The sequence below is a fragment of the Mya arenaria genome, chromosome 6, assembly GCF_026914265.1.
Source record: "Mya arenaria isolate MELC-2E11 chromosome 6, ASM2691426v1".
In the NCBI taxonomy this organism is placed as follows: domain Eukaryota; kingdom Metazoa; phylum Mollusca; class Bivalvia; order Myida; family Myidae; genus Mya; species Mya arenaria.
The window spans coordinates 37,458,568-37,476,915 of record NC_069127.1 but is presented as its reverse complement, the minus strand read 5'-3'; the positions used below and the strand labels follow the sequence as shown (position 1 = coordinate 37,476,915).

Here is an 18,348-nt window from a genome sequence, read left to right as displayed (position 1 = left end):
CAGGACAATGCTCCTTCACATCAGGCTGAAGACACATTTCTAACAATGATTTTTGGGGGGTATGAAAGACTGCAACATCTGCCTTATAGTCCTGACCTTGGGCCTTCAGACATCTGTGTATTTCCAAGATTAAATGCCGTTTTATGAGGTTACAGATTTGAATCTAAAGAAGGAAGTGAAATTTGCCATCAAGTCAGTAAGCAGCTACGAAAGGGGTGGTATGCAGACCAATTTATAAGTGGGTAGATTGACCCAGAAAATGTTTTGAATTTAGCATGTAGCATACAAGCGCCTACATTGATGATATTTCATTAGTGAACGTTTACAGTACGCCATTTATAATCGAAAATCGATTGATTGGGCCTGAAATTGGCGACAATCGACTGTATTTGGTTATAATCAATCATCGAAAAAAAAAAAATGAAAAAAATTATAAGTAGGTGTTCAGATGTTATCTTAAACAAAATGGCTGATGAAAGCCACAATGAGCAAGTAAAAATGAACTATTTTTTATATAACACTTAATAACTTTAATCATAGACATAACGTATATGCATATATATAATGATTAAGAGTTTAATGTGCATGAATAAAACTTCACTTTAGGTTTTATCTAGTATTTTAAAAAACCCATTGTACTATCGATAATCGGTTACTTGAATGGAACCGATTATCGATAGTAAAATTGGAACCGATTCCCAACACTAATTAATGCTATGTAAAAATTATATATCATATATCACTTTTTAAAATAAAACAATCAATTTTTACATAGCAAATGAACATAACTATACATATAATATGTACAGTCCTGACTTAAGAACATAGTTTTTGTTTTATCGATGCATTTTTTTTCTAATCCAAAAATTGAGAACAGTACAAAGGCAGTCTGTACACTTTTTGACTGCACTTCTTATAGTTATTAATGTAATTATTAGTAATTATTATGCAATTATGTAATGAGTACTGATCAATATATGTAATAGGTGCATTTTCCATTTCATAATGCGCAAATTTCTTTGTTATGTGTACCGATCATGTCAACAATTTCTTCTGTTTTCAGTTTTCACCAAAAACAGAGAAGAAAAAAAATACCAGTAGTAAAATGTCTTGTTTGATTTCCATGTTGTTTTTTTCCAGGTGTTAATAGCAAAAAGGATGTAACAACATTACTGGAATATATGCGTTTGACATTAAACAAGTATGGATATCTAAAAGCTAAAAAGGTAAAAAATAAGATAGAAGATGGACTACATCAACATGAAAGACAACAACATAGACTACCTCAAAATGAAAGACACCATATGTTTAATCACTTATTTACCAGGTGGGATAAACCTCCCTGAAGTTGTAAAACATTGGACAGTAAAAACATCATCTTCATTTGTACTTACCTTTAATGCAAAAATCAATTTGCTTGTAATATATTTGCATCCCAAACAGAATGCAATTGATAGAATTAAAGAGATTACTGGTAGTAAGCAATGTAAGGATTTGGCTGAGATTCATTCCAAGGAAGATGTTATGGTGGTCAGAGAAAATGGTGAAAATCATGTACAAGTACATGTACATGTACATAACGAAACAAGCGAAATCAACACAATCATTGGGAAGATGCGGCGACAATCAATAATAAGAAAATATTGTTTAAAATGCGAGTTGAAGAAAGATTGCACAAGCGCCCATCAAAAACAAACTCGACAACATTGTAACCACAGTGTCAATGGCCTTTGTTACAATAACATTGAATGTGCTGATTGCATCTCTGCAGAAGAAGATCGTAGATTTGGAAACACAATAGCATTGCCACCTGTCATGAATAGCGGAAAGAACAGCAGACATTCTTTAGAAGAAGTAAGAGATGAAGAAAGAGATCCCATTTCGCTTGGCTATATGAAAAATGATGATGAAAATCATGTTGCTGATGAAAACCTTAAAAAAGATGTTTCCCTTTGTAAAAGTAAAATGAATACTACCAAACTATGTCTATCCTTAATGATAATAAGTCATTGTTCATCAGGAAAATCACAGTTCCAAAAAAAGTTTGAATGCCCCAAACAAGATAAATTCGATGAAGACTGGAATGGTCTAAAAGTCTTGCTTCGTGAAAGAACCACACTTCCGGATATGCTCTTTCACACCAACATTTTTGCTTATCCAATTAAGCGAAAAGGAAGGAGGCTGTCTCAACGACGGCAAGAAGCACAACAGCAGGCTGAAGAACTGCCTAGATATCCAGAGCAGTGCACAGAGGGGTCAGAAATACAGGACAGGGAATCAAGAAACTATGACATTGTCACCTCAACACGGCCTGTGTTTTCTGAACGGGACTCGGCAACAGCAACCAACACCCCAATCCCTGTAACCCCCACCCTCAATCTCCCATACGCCCAGGAGAGGGCCCTTCTGGAGAGGGTCCAGGGGCAGGGGCAGCACGGAACAGCAGGAGGAGGGGGAAGAACAACCCCTAGGCATCCCCAGTACGAGGACCAGACAGCAAGGCAGAGGTCATTTACTACCTGGCCTGCAACAGCCCATCAGGCACCGGCACGTATGGTCGTGTTTGGACTCTTTTATACAGGTAATGTCGAGATGAGTAATACATGATTGATCAAAATTGTTACTTTTTATCTTTTCTCTTTATAATTTACCTAATTGGGTAAGGGGGAGATCGATACAACTTAACAAAAAAAACTTTATTAAAATTTCTTTTAAAAGTTTCTTCAGCATTTGATTAAGCGATTATGCGATGACTTAGGTGGGAGTAACTTTATCTTAATGTTTTCAAGAAGAAATGGTACTTTTATTTTCATTTTTGATGTATTTTTTGGATATATTGAGATATTATCCACACTATCAAATGAATGAAACTCTCTATAATCTGTGTTTTCAGGTCAACAAGACCTTGTTCGATGTTATCATTGTGGTATTGGTCTGAAGGACTGGAGTGATGGGGACGAGCCATTGTTTGAACACATCAGACATTCTCCTAACTGTCTGTTCCTGAGAGAGTTGTTAGGAGAACAGCTCCTCAACACATACAGGGTGAGTAGGAAGACTTATCACACATTCTCCTAACTATCTGTTCCTGAGGGAGTTGTTACAGCTCACCAATAGAAGAAAATGCAAACTATGAGACAGTTTGTTTTGTTTTCATTTGGGGAATTGGGCCCAGAGAAAGGGGGCATTAGCATTATTTTTTACTAAAAAGGGAGAGTTTTTCAAAAAGACAGAAAAAGAATATATGTAAGGCTCAATTTAATAGACTTTGTGAACAATGTAATGTAAGGCTCAAATTTACATAAGCTGCTCATTATTTTATTGTGTTCACAGTCTGTATGATTGTTTTATTGTTTACATACATGTACATACCTATACACTCTAACATTTATTTTGCCAATAAAGTAACACAACACAAGTTAACTACACAAGTTAACTGCACGTAACATACTTTACAAAATATTGTTACATGGTTTATATTTTTCCAAAAACAATAAATAATTATATTTTATTTTAACAAAAAATCATAAGAGTCGGGACATAAAAAAGGGTCTGTCAGATAACAGTAACCACATTTTTTTTTATTTTTGGCCTATAATGTCTAACTTGGCATCAAATATTAGTTTCTAAATTTAAGTTTATTTCAAAGAACTCTGTCCCTGATTACATGTGAAACCAGATGGTACATTTAGTGATAATCACAAATAACTGACATACTTTAGAAATCATTCACAGTAAGGACTTGTTTAAGTATAACTTACAAGTTCAATTAGTACAAAAAATATGCTAGTAAGAATCATGTTAACAATTACATGGTGAACGATTTTGTTTTCCTGTATGTCTTCCTTTAATTGAGCTCTCAAGTAGATATTTTGTTTAAAGCAAATCAAGAGTTTATTCACTTATCTATTTGATCTATATTTGAAAGTTGAAAACTATCCCAATAGTTCTTCATCTTAAAAATGTTTCATTGTAAGTAGCGGCTTATAATATAGTACAGGACAGTCTTGTGATGACACATGTTTTCCCTGAACACATACAAGTCTGGCTATTATGTAATTATGCATTAAATGACACAACATGTTTTCCCTGCATGTACAATAATAATTTTTCTATTGTCATGTAATGAAACAATAATGTTTCCCCAATTCCAGGGATTTGATTAATCGGTTTCCATGGATTCACAGATTTATGCAGATATAATGGCTAAGAATAACTGATTAAGAAAGGATTAACAATTTGTTCTTGGTTGTCACTTTATTTGTTGTTAATATTGACACTCTAGTTTGCTTCAAAATTCAAAAGAGCTTCTAAAAAGCCTGTTTTGCTTCTGCGGAAGAGTGCTTCACCCCCATTGACCCCCATTTGGGATCAAAAGAACCCCTCTTACCTATAATTATAACAAAAATAGTTGCAGCTATTCAGCTGCCATGAATCCTATTTTCCCTGTACATATATATGCAAGTCTTATGTATAAGGTTTTGAAAAATGTGTTTTTCCCTTTCAATCTTCAATGTAATTACAGTTTTCTATAGACATATTGAAAACATTAATACTTTCATGCTATTGTCTTTTTGAACACTTAAATATTTGCCCTTTAAATACTTCCTTACATCCTGCATTACATGCGGTGAGTTAATGGAGATCAGATATAACCATTCATTTGCATTGATTAATGGCTCTGTGTCTGTGGTTCTTTAGTCCAATGTAGTACAAATAACAAAAGATATGTTATGACATTGTTTACAAAACATTACCTTCAATCATATCATAAAATGCTCTGTTTGTAAATTTTACTTAACCTGTATCTAATATAAACAGGATTTGTACCTACTTGAGTCACCTCTTTTTCAGGAAAACCTTGCCGAAGCTCAAAGGACAAATGAAACAGTCAGATCACAAGGTATGTAAATTAATATTATCCCGCCACTGTTTTTGTGCATAATGTTTGACATTGTATATACATTATATAATAATATACATTGCTTTAATTGACTACATGCACACACAAATTATATAAAAGGAAAAAAATAAAAAATGCAGACGTCCCCATAACTTATGTGAATACTTTCATACTTCTCAAAACCCATAAAAAAGCAACAAGTTGAATATGACTTAAATGGAAAGATATTTCTTTTCAGATATATATACATGTAGGATAACTTAAATAACAAATATAATAATAAGAAATAGTTTAAATCACTTACTGTGAGGCATGGCTGTTTAGGGAATCTTCACTGTCATTTAATTGGCTGCTACCTCCAGAAACACTCTTAAATAGAATAATTAAACTTAATTCAGTCCATCACTTAATCTCACATGCATGCATCCCAGTCAGCAGCCCTTCAGATAATGATTTCTCACATATCATGTTACATGCCGTTCGATGCCCATGTTGTAATAACCACCTGTTTAACTGTTAAACTCGCTTATTGGATCAATAATGATAAAGCATTATGGCCCGTGACAGTTTTGTGAAGTGACAGTTTTGTGAAGGGTGAAGTTATAATAATAGCTCAAGCTGCTTGTTTTTTTAATTGATGTTTGAATTGTAAGAGGGATTTATTATCTCTTCAATAGGCCCGCCCATACAAATTGATCTTGATAAATAAATTATGTTCTCTGTAATATTATTTTTATGTTATTTAGAGATAAATCTCCTTGATAGTGATACTTAAACAGTCATATTTATATTGAAATTAGACTTTTGGATGAACAAGCCCGAATTCTTATACTATTGCTTAATTGACATCAAATTTTTGAACTAGCCCTGCTATATAAAATTTAGAATTTGAACAAGCCCTGAAGACAATTCACCAGTGTAGGGCTTGCGGGCTTATGCTAATTTCGACCACTGCTTAAAGTTATCAAGAATATTCCTTAATAAGAGTTAAGGAATGAAATAGCATTTAAAATGTAAATATACGATGGCGATGGTGACTTTATTTTACAGTAATGATTGTTCAAAGTCCAATGTGCAATTGAAATTCCATTGTGCTACGTATTATCTAATTAAAATGATATCCTAAAAAACACTCTGCATTATGAAGTAATAAGCCTCAGTATTATTATTTTTGTACATAATAACACTAATAAATACTTTTTTTTCAACCCATATAAGCAAAAGTTTTGGTCAGGTAGAGAAGATTTGTAATACATGATGAGGCCACAAGAAATGAATAGTTTGTTTGGCATTACTCGACCGACTCAAATATAATTGTGACCTGAAAAAATACCTGCAATCCAAAAGTTCTTCAGTCTCTCCTCAGGTCATATTTTTTTATCATTACAGACTTATACACCAGTCAATTGTAACCACGCCCCCCCCCCCCCCCCCCCCCCCTGTCCGGGGGTATACCGGGGATAGCCGGAAAATGGGCCGTGTTTTTACCTTCCAGGTGGCCCAACAGTGCCTGGTGAATGCAGTGGTTTTGTCTTCACAAAAATATAGCAGGGATTGGGCCTAACCTAGGCTCCCAGGGGTGCAGGGGGATTTGGCGGGGATTTTACAGTAGGTTCGTCCCCGCAGGGCGGGGAATTTTTACCCGGGGTTGGCTGGACCGAAAGTCAAAGTCCCCGCTATTCCCCGGATCTGGGGGGCCGTGGTTACAATTGACTGGTGCATTAAGGGGAAAGGTTTAGTAATATAAAGAGAGAACAAAGGCCTACCTACCCACCCCTCTAAAATGTGGGTCAGGTAAGGCCTAACAAAGTGTTTTCTTGATTGTGGCCTGATGTATTGCAAGGAAAGGTCTTGGATGTTGTTATTATTATGCTCCTGATGGGCTGCATATCGTGATCTGTTAGTCTGTACGGTGTCTGATTAAGAACTTTATTGTGAATGCTTTGGCTTAAGGACTTTAAATTTGGTAGGTAGGTTGGTGATGACCAGTTTATGAACCTTATTGATTTTGAAATCATTGGTCACAGGGTCAAGGTTGTGGTGACCTGAGCTAAAAATCAATTTCCAATCAATAATTGAAGAAAGCTGGGGTATAGGGACCTCATATTTTGTTAGGCAGGTTGGTGCTGATGAGTAGATGAAACCCATTGATTTTAATGTCAGTGGGTGAAGGTTTTGGTGACCTTGGGCTGAAAAACTGTTTTTGATTAATAACTGAAGAACACTCTTTACCAGGGACCTCAATCTACCTAGACACTAGACAGATTGGTCATGGCCAGAAGATTAACTGTATTGATTTTGAGGTCAGTGGGTTAAGGTTAAGGTCACTAACTGATGGGCGTGTTAACCTTATCATTGCATTTAAATGTATTTATGACAGACACTAATGACATCCACATTTACAGTAAAGATATGAAGCTATAAAGTTAGTTAATATTGAAAATACTTCGGCCAGATATAAATATGATAACTTTAATTCTATATTAAGTCATGAAAATTACTGTTAGATCACAAGGAATGTACAGTTAAACAGTGACCTGAGGACACCGGGGTCCGAGATAAAGCCTTAATTAAGTGATCCAATGTTTCAAACGACCCAAATTTCCAATTTTAGTCTGTTCAATAAAATACATATTGATTTTCCAAAGTTTGAAGTCCTCATACTGATTGTTTACTTAAGCATCAATTATGAATTGAGATGTGGAAATCATTCATATGTTCAAAGGCTGTCGCATACTAAAACATGAAAATGTAAAAGAAGAAAAAAATGAACAGAGAACAAAAGTTGCTTTTATAAAAAAATAACAACATTTTCTAAACAAGCAACATTGGAATATGACAGTACCGTATTATATCATGTATAGGACGCTAGCATAGATAGGACGCAGGCAAAAAATTTGTTGAGAAAATGGGTAAAAACCCTTAATATATAAGATGAAAAATGTCAAAATTGGAGCTGAAAAATTGAGGTTGGTAAAGTATTTATAACATATATTATAGTAAAAAACAAACAAAAAATTGTATATAAGGCATATTTCGATAACTGTCTTGTGTATTTCGATAATTATCGACGTATTTTGGTAATTTAGGCTACACAACAATGATATATGTCTTGACATTTTGAGCACATTCACGCATATTATAAGACTTATACAAATGCCATAATAGTCCCGACTGACAGTCAACCGTTGCAACCGTCGTAATAGTCTCGACATGCCTTCTGAATGACAGTCAACCATTGCAACCGTTGCAATCGCAACAAAACTGTGTATTGTCAAAACTGATGATTGTTTTGATAAGGCTTTTCGCTGCGCGGATTAAAGCATGTCAGTATAATTAATGCGTGTCGGTAATTATCCTTGCCAGCGGAAGGCACGTCGGGTAAAGTGCGAACAAACAACCATACGGTATTACCATCGCAATAGTTTGTTCTATTGATGTTTTTCTACAGCGGGTGTTTTTCACACCTTCGCACATTTGAAAAGATTTGATAGTGACAATAATGCTAATTTGCTTCTAACAATTATCTTATCAAATGCCCTTATCAAGTAATAGTGGTCAAATAATGTCATCTGTCATTGCAATTTTTAACACCTGGCAATTGTTTGTTTTATGATTTTGGAACATGCTTTCAATCAAATGTGTTAAATTATGACTTCGAGGTAATCATAAAGTTTGGCGAATGCTTTATGGGACCATCACTGGTGCTCAATTCCTCGACCAATTTAGGTTTTGATCCATAATCAGTATAATATTTTATATGAAAATAGAAGGAATAATGGTTGGGACTGAGCCGTGACCTCGGCCGACCCCCAGTTCTCTAACATTGCCTGTTCCGATGATCTGAGTTTTACTGTACATTATCAAAGCCAGTGTTTTTGTGTAAAGTGATTGTCATTGTGTACAAGTTACTTCAATTGAATACATGCACACATAACTTATGTAATAAGAAATGCAAAATTAAGAAATGCAAAATTAAGACCCTCTCTCTTAAAAAGCATATAGTGCACAGAATTTATAAATAAGCAATAACAAGTTGAATATCCTTTTTTTTTAAATAATGATACAGTGTTGACATTAACGGTAGCCCAATCGCCCGTGGCGACGACAAATGACCCGGGCTATGAAAATTCCTTTAAGATACCCTGACTGGCGATGAAATCATTAGGCTTGTTGGTTAAAAAAAATCAAATTTCAGACCGTCAATCATTATGCTTTTTTGATATAGTGAGATATTGAAGTTAGGATGTTTTTTGTTTTTTAACTTAAATAAACTTGGATTTTTCATAGGCGGCAGTTGCGTTGACATGACCCACCCTCTGGCCACACCCCCTTCCAAAAATAAATCAGTCAAACTTATTTTTTTCAGGACCAAAATTATTTGGAATATGATCATCTATCACAAAACCCTAAATATCAACCGAAAATTCAAAGGAAAAAAAAATCCCCAAAAGATACTATGGATTGCTTATTCTAATTAGAATATTAGTATTTTTTTGGGGAAAAAATGCTTTGAATTTTTGGTTGATATTAAAGCTGCACTCTCACAGATATACCATTTTTACATCTTTTTTATATTTTGTCTTGGAAAGAGCAAATTTTGCGTAAATATCTGCAAACAGATGATATAGGATTGCTTACAAAAAATCTGATCATAGATTTTCATATTTCTGTTCACTAATTAATGTTTTATGGCTTAAACGGTTACTAACGGTTTAAGAAAAATGCACAAAACATCAATTTTTGAACTTAAATATAAAAATCTGCGATCTATTTTTTTTGTCAGCAGTCTTATATAACTTGTGTCCATAGATTTTCGCAAAAATTGGCTCGTTCCAAGACAAAAAATAAAAAAGTTGCCAAAACGTTTAATCTGTGAGAGTGCAGCTTTAAGGGTTGTTGTGATAGATGATCATGTTTCAAATAGTTTCAGTCTTGAAAAAAAAAATGACTAAGTTTTCAAGGAGGAGGTGGGCCATAGAGTGGGTCATGTCAATTCAACTGCTGCCTGTGGGATTTAAATTTAGTTACTGAAAAATATTAAATAGATGTTAGTAAAATCCTGTCAATTATGCCACACACAGCACATGTTGACAGGATCTTCATCCTTCCTTTCATCAACAATTTAACTGCCTTAAATTGACAGAACCATATAAGGTACTCAAGATGCATTTTTCTGTTAGCCGGTGGGCTATGAAAATCTGACTCGGGCTACAGAAATCTCATAGTCTGTAGCCCAATTGGCTATACCAGGTAAAAAAGATTAATTTCGCACACTGAATGATCTGAAATAAACTATATTTAACTGAATTTAGTTATTATATCATTAGATATTTATATTAATATGATACTTTTAATTCCACATATACCTGTATATAAATAATCATGAAAAATAGTTTAAATCACTTACTGTGAGGCATGGCTGTTTCAGTGAATCTCCACTGTGATTTAATTGGCTGCTACTCCGTAACCACTTTCAATCAGGACAATTAAATTATTTATCCATTATTAACAGATCATTTAAACCCCACTTCGATGCTTCCTATTCAGCAAACAAGCACATTATGAGATAATTTTTAAGGCACTCGGTTAAAAGCACAGCCACCGGCTCAATTAGCCGCTGTTATAATGCATGTTTTATCACCAATATAAACCTGTAGTATCGATTTAATCTACTGGTAGTAGCTCCACCCCAGTAAACTTGTGAATTAAATCACTTGTATGGAAGAAGGATATCTAAGAGACCTACAAAAATTGTCTTTTGTAATCAAATTGTGTGCTCTTAAATAATTTCTATTGACTTTGTTATCCGATAAATCTGCTTGATAATTAGTACAAATTTTGTAACAATATTCCACGAAAGTGATATGTTAATGTCAATGATGTGTGGCATTTAAACCCTTCTGAAATATGAGATGTCCTGATGGCAAGACTGTATTTAAAGTGATTGTTATTATAAATGCAAATTGTTAAAATTGTCTAATGTGAAATTGAAACTCATTTGCTACGCATTATCTGATTCAAATGATATATGCTTAAGTAAGCTCAGTTTAAAGAAATCATAAGCTTCATTTAATTTTTCTCAGTATAATATGCCGTAATTGTCTAGGTCCCCTGAGTAGGTGTTTTACATTTATGGGAGATATAATTATAGATTGATAATTAAATACTTGATTTTTCAACCCACTGTATGCAATAGTTTTGGTAACTTTTTTTTTAAAGATAAGATTTGTAATACATGATGAACCTACAAGTAATAATTTGTTTGGTCATACCTGTGACATCTCACATAAATTCCTGAGACTGGAAATTAAGGTTCTTCAACCTCTCAGGTTGTAATTTCTTTCTGGTTTTTCATTAAGCATTCAAAAAAATTACTTTTTGTTCGGGTAACCTGACCCTTATTGACCTAAGAAAAAGGGATGACTGTGACTCTAACATTTTATAGTTCGTTGGTTTAATATAATAAGAATTTTTTTTTTACTGTGTGTGTGTTTTGACATGTATAGTTTAAAAAGCTTCATACGATGGTAACTTTAATGTCATTACCCAATGATGACATTTATGTAAAGCCTTATAAAAAATAAATAAAAAAAGCCTACCTACCCTACCTGTTTTTTAGCTTGTCTGATTTTTGAATAAAATGACGAGATATTGTCGTCACTTGATTGCCGTTGTCGTCAGAGGCCTTGGTTAAGTTTTGCATTTTGGTCACTTACAATGGAAACTATCAAAACTATGATCACTTTGAAACTTGGGGTACTTGTTCATCTAATACCCTTCTTCTCATGCTACCCTAAAGATGCTGAGTCTCACCTGTTTTTTGGGGTAAACAACATGAATTTTGATGGATTTTGATTGTTTTTGAGAATTCTAAGCTTCTTCAATTTTTGTTTGATTGATTTCAAATGTTTTCACAGAAAATAAATAGATAATGCACTTCAATATATTAAACAGGGTTTTGAGTCACACATTTGGAAGGGTAGTGGGAGGGTGGGGGATATTTTAGTGTTTTTGGACTTAGTAATTTTTAGCTAGTCTGATTTTTTAAAGTGTTTAGCTTGGGTCACTTACATACAAACTATTAAAACACTTTCAAACTTTGAAATACCTGTTCACTATTAAATGTACAATAGTATAAATGAAGAATTTTACAAGTTACATAACCCTGTAATGTATTGGGCTGGAATATTGCCCGTTCTTTACTTAAAAAGTTTCACAGAAATTAGTATATTTATTAGAAACATGTATGAATTATGAATAATTTTAATTGGATTAAGGGCTCCTGGGATTAAGGCCAATGTTATTGAAAATAGGAAACATGTATTATAGTCAATATCTTGATATACCTGTACACTATCAAATGTACTATAATGAAGAAAGAGTGTTACAAGATACATAACCCTGTCATGTATTTTGACTGGATTATTGCCCCTTGTTAACTTAAAAAGTTTCATACACAAACTATTTTTGTAACAATAAACATATTACAACTAAAAATACTGCATAGGAAATATTTATGAATATCTTTAATAAGATTGTATCTTCGGGCACACATACAGGCCATATTTCTGGTGACCATTTAGGGGTATTTGTTTAAAAAGGCTGAAAATTCAGGGGAATTTTGGGTGTATTCAGGGGGATTTTTTAGCCGGTCTAATTAGTTCCAACAATTCCTGGATGTATGGTCATCAAACTTGACATGAAGGTTGGGCCTAACCATCGGATGACCCCTATTGATTTTGGGGCTCATTGGGTCAAAGGTCAAGGTCACAGTGACCTTTAATAGTAAAATGTTGTCAAAGCTTGTCTGAGTGATTACTCAACAATGCCTAGATCTATGGTCATCAAACTTGACTTTGAGGTTGGGCCTGACCAGTAGATGACCCCTTTTGATTTTAGGGGTCAAAGGTCAAAGGTCACAGTATTCTTGAATGATAAAGTGATAGCTCGACAATGCCTGCACCCATGGCCCTCAAATTTGACTTGGAGGCTGGGCCTGACCAGTAGATCATTGGGCCAAAGGTCAAGGGCACAGTAACCATTAATGCGAAAGGGTTAAAGCTTTTCCGAGTGATATCTCCACAATACCTGGAGCCATGATCATCAAACTTGACATGGAGGCTGGGCATGACCAGTAGATGACCACTATTAATTTAAGGAGTTATTGGGTCAAGTGTCAAAGTCACAGTGACTTTGAATGCGAAAATGTTGTTGGAGTGATAACTCGACAATGCCTGCACCCATTGCCCTCAAATTCGACTATGGGGTTGGGCCTGACCAGTAGATGACCCCTTTTTATTTTAAGTGTCATCGGGTTTAAGGTCAAGGTCACTGTAATCTTGAACACAAAAAGCTTGTCTTGGTGATAACTCATCAATGCCTGCACCCATGGCCCTTAAACTTGACATTAAGGTTTTAGGTGACCTGTTGACGACTCCTTTAGATTTTGAGATCATAGAGTCAAAGGTCAAGGTACTCATATTAATCATTAAAATTTATATCATATTTACTTATTCCCTGCTGCTAAGAGGATACCTTTTTTACCTAAAATTTCAGTCATCATCTGAACATGATTAAAAACTGTTCATTCTGTTCTCACACTTTGAATGGTCATAATGTTAAAACTGCTTCAAAGGTATCCAATGTCCATGACAAATCATCTGTCATTTCATTTGCATATTTCATTAAATTGTCCAAATGATCCTGACAACATGGTGCACAGGGGGCATAAGGTTTGACAAACTTCTCTTGTTTGTGTTTATGTGATTAACATGTAAAATATATAGTGAATAGTCAAAGGAATTAATCAGCTTATCTCATTTGACTGTCCATACTCAGCTTATGAAGACAACCACTGGTCCTTGAGGACTTGAGGATCTCATTATCATGTATTTGAACTTGGCTTTATTTCCACATGGTAATTTTTTGTTTGATACTTCAAAACTAGTTGTGAAGTTATTATACAACATAAAAGATTTTTTAAATATAATAAATAAACTGTTAAAGGATCAATACAGACAAGCATTCAAACAAGATGTAACCCTAACCAGACAAAATCCTTTTTGGTGTTAAGGAATTAAGAAAAATGGAAGACAAGAAGGAAGTTTAATTAACATCTAAAAGAAAGTATATGCTTAGTCATGATTTCCTTCACAAATTCTTTTACATTTTTATGCTGAATATTACTCAATTAAATTCAAACCATGTAAATCAGTCTTTTGAAATACTCATTTAAAATGTGGAATACCAAAATAAAATAATTACTAAGGTATATGGAGCTATAATTATGTGAAACTGTATCTGGAACTTTGTTTTCATAAACAATGCACTGTGGGTAAAAAGCATTGTGGCATTTTTTCCCTCATAAATCTACTCTACACTTCAAACTTTACTGAGTGTTATTTAATTTATTACCAGGATATGATGCTAAACCAGATGCACTTGACATCTTCATTAAGTTCATGTTTAAGGTTTCTTTCTACAATGACAGGATCCTCTTGCAAAATTCTTCCGGTTCTTCAAATAATCACACATCTTGCCCTCAACCTTATAATGTCACTGTGGACAAAATGAGCAGATGTTTATCAGTGGTTTATAAATATGCATATGCAACATGCTGAAGACTTTAATAAGGCTTAATCACTGAGGCAAGTAATAGATACAGTACAAGTTTTTCTTCAAATTTGTCCTTTTACAGCCATAAGAAGACGTTTCGCTTAGGACAAAGACCAATTTCGTCCGAGGAGATGAGCTGAGGATAAAATTGGTCTCTGTCCTAGCAAAACGTTTTCTTGCGTCTGTAAGAGGACACTTTTGAAGAAACTAGAGCTATCACTGAAGGTGATTAATACCCCCAAACGCCGCCGTTCATTATGATTTATCATTGTATGAAGTTTTATGAAATTCCATCTAGTAGTTTTCAAGTTACTGTACGGACAAAAGTTTGACAAAAAAAAAAAAACACAGTAAAAGGCAATAACTCTGTAATTTGCTAAAATAGTGTAATGATTCATGTACACTGAATTCCTTCTCATTGTGCTGTACCATTGTATAAAGTTTTATTACATTCTATCCGGTAGTTTTCAAGTTATGCTCAGGACAAGAAAAAAGTAACAAAGAGCAATAACTATGTAATTGGCTGAAATAGAATTGCGGTTCCCGTACACTACACTCCCTCTCATTATGATCTATCACTGTATGAAGTTTTATTAAATTCCATCCAATAGTTTTCAAGTCATGCTCCGGACAAGAAAAAGTAACAAAGAGCAGTAACTCTGTATTTAGCTGAAATAGAATTGTGGTTCATGTACAATGAACTCCCTCTCATTATGATCTATCACTGTATGAAGTTTTATTAAATTCCATCCAATAGTTTTCAAGTTATGCTGCGGACAAGAAAAAAGTAACAAAGGGCAGTAACTCTGTAACTGGCTGAAATAGAGTTATGGTTCTTGTGCACTGCACTTCCTCAAATATTTGACTGCAAAAAAACAACAAATAAAGGGCAATAACTCAGTAATTAGCTAAAGTAGAGTTATGGTTCTTGAACACTGCACTTCCTCTCATTGTGCTTTATCATTGTATGAAGTTCCAATGAATTCCATCTAGTACTTTTCAAGTTATACTCTGGACAAACAAAATTAACAAAGGGCAATAACTCAGTAATAAGCAAGAATAGAGTTATGGTTATTGTACACTGCACTTTCTCTTATTATGCTCTATCATTGTATGAAGTTTAATCCAATTCCATCCAGTAGTTTTTAAGTTATAATCCGGACAAGGTTAATTGCAACAGACAAACCGACTGACCGACCGACCACAGGGTGACACCTATATACCCCCTTCAAACTTTGTTTGTCGGGGGTATAAAAACAAGTAACTGTATCTGACTTATACGCTGATTAGTGTATTGCATATATATTAGTGAGCCAATAAATGCATTAATAAACAAATATGATTTATAAATAGATAAAAAAAAAATATTTTTCCTAAAGATAAACATTAGATTATTATCATGGCCTTTTTAAATACAATGTATCGGCTAGTGGGATTACTCAAAATTCTCGTGGACCGCTTACAACCATAAGAAGACACTTTCAATAGCTCTGCTGGGGATATAGTTGTATAAACTGTGAAATTTTAACAGACTTTCCATTCTATTCGGTATTATTATTAATGACAATACTCACAAATTGTAGCTGGTTGAAAGCCTGTCAATGCCTTAGTACGCGATTTGATTTTAATTTTCAAAGTTTATAATACGCATTTAGTAATTGTTAAAGGTTTTCTGTGGGTTGTGTACTGACACAGTCACATAACCATTTAATTTGTGTAAATACATACTAACAATCTTGAATTGTCAAGTAAGAGACGAGAAACTGGCTATTTTAAACAAAGAAAATATATATGTATGAACTGCAATTACCAAAAAAATGGTTATTGGATAAAATGAAATATAGTTTCATTTAACACATTTTGAAACATTTTGGTTTGATATCTTATGCCAAGTGAGCATTAAATTGCATCTTCAATCGATCCATGTTTTTTTCTGGGTTTTAATGAGTTTTCTGGGTTAGTTTCCGGGGAATAAACCCGTCCGAATCCCATGACCCTGATTCTATTTTTAACCGATACTATCGGCCACAATCTAAACACAGTTATATACATGTATTTATATTGATTCAGTACACGTTCATTTTTGAAACTATTTGCATGTTCTGCTTTCTTTTTTTCATTTTGTAACTTGTTGATATTAATATAATTGCGTATGATTTTAATTGCGTAATTAAGCAAAAATGCAGCTTATTGGCACTTTATTAAACACATTACATCAGTGGTCAAAATTAGCACTAGTCCGACAGCAAAAAAAAAATGTGTATTTTCTCTAAGGCTAGTGAAAATTCTCAGAGTACTAGCCCGACTTGCTAGTGACCAAAATAATTCCTACTTTCACTTTTGTACCGGCCAAAACTGCTTATATCAAAGTGCTGGTTCCTGCTTTCAATTTAGTCAACTAGTACATAGTATTGATTTTTGGAAAACACAGGAAACAGAACAAGTACCCGTTACCATAACAACGTCCTGTCAAAGTTAAAGTGCACTTTCCTTTAAATAGTCCTACCCCTTATTTCTCGCAATTTAACTGCAACTATATAGAAATGTTTAAATACAAAAATCGCTAATGCTTATGATTTTTATTTAAATCAAACCATTTAGAACTCAAGGCATGTAAATTGTGAAATGTTTGCAGCTTGTTATTTGCAATTCTTGAAATGATTGCACAACTTCCAGTTGAAAATAGGAGACAGTTATTTATAGGTTGTTATATTTGTCAATTGAAAGTTGATGCAAGTGTATTTGTCAATAAAAAGTTGCTGGCGCACGTCATTATTAACAAGGATGAATTGGATGACAGCCAAAATCAAATATGCATAGCTCCTGATGAACACTAACTGCAAAATAATATCATAGCCATCAAAGTCAAATGGATTTGTTTTTCTGAATTTGACTCGTGAGGAGCATTGCACACATACAGCTTCACGGTCACGTCCCTATTGGAAATGAAAAACATAATGAAGGTATCCAATTACGTTCGTAGTTGTTAATTTGTTTAACACTGAATAAGAATTGAAATCTTATAAAACATTGAAAATGATATAATCATAACATAGTGTTTCTTTCTAATATGACAGTATAACAAATAGGAATATAGATAACATTTGGCAGTCAGTGCAAATAGTCAAACTGATTTAGATCTACTCTGGTGACTCATCATGTGTCAAAGGGCATCACTATAGCTGGAATTATGCACCAGTCAATTGTAACCAACGGGATAGCCGGTAAAATGGGGTGTGTTCTTACCTTCCAGGTGGCCCCATAGTGCCGGGTGAATGCGGTGGTTTTGTCTTCGCATCAAATATAGTGGGAAATAGGAATGGGCCTTACCTAGGGTTCCTTGGGTGCGAGAGTATTAGCGGGGATTTTACCCAAGCTTGGCTAAGGCGAAAGTCAATTTAAAGTCCCTCTGCTATTCCCCAGACCGAGGGGGGGGGGGGGGGGCGTGGTTACAATTGACTGGTGCATTAGAAAGATACTGTTCAGGATGAATTCTTAAATCAATATAGAGACCTCTTATTTTGAAACATATATTACTCTTATTATCAAGTTTATTTTAATATAATTAATGCTCCTGAATTTTCTTTGGTGAAGTACAAACAATGTTGTGTAGTTTACAGATTTTGATTGTTTAAAGTTCTGTATGCATTAAGGGCCAATTTTTGAAGTGAGGTGGTATGTCCATCAGGGCTAGGACTTAATTTGGTAATATTTTCTGTATGAAAACTACTGTACATTAAATGGTGCTATTTGTTAAAGAAGGGAAAAAAAACAATTAACATCCTTTCCATGTCTGAAACTGTGGGATTACTTCACTACCAATAGCC

General features: G+C 34.1%; 1 protein-coding gene across 2 annotated transcripts in view; it reads left to right on the top strand.

Annotated features, from left to right (window-relative positions):
* The window catches only part of LOC128238227 (uncharacterized), a 56,968-nt gene that overhangs the window by 19,939 nt on the left and 18,681 nt on the right, over positions 1–18,348 (top strand). For both annotated transcript variants that reach the window (XM_052953907.1, XM_052953908.1), the window contains 3 exons: positions 1,141–2,581; positions 2,894–3,045; positions 4,855–4,903. In XM_052953907.1, the coding sequence (XP_052809867.1) occupies positions 1,246–2,581; positions 2,894–3,045; positions 4,855–4,903 (1,537 nt within the window). In that variant the 5' untranslated portion in view covers positions 1,141–1,245. The remainder of the gene's footprint in view (positions 1–1,140; positions 2,582–2,893; positions 3,046–4,854; positions 4,904–18,348) is intronic.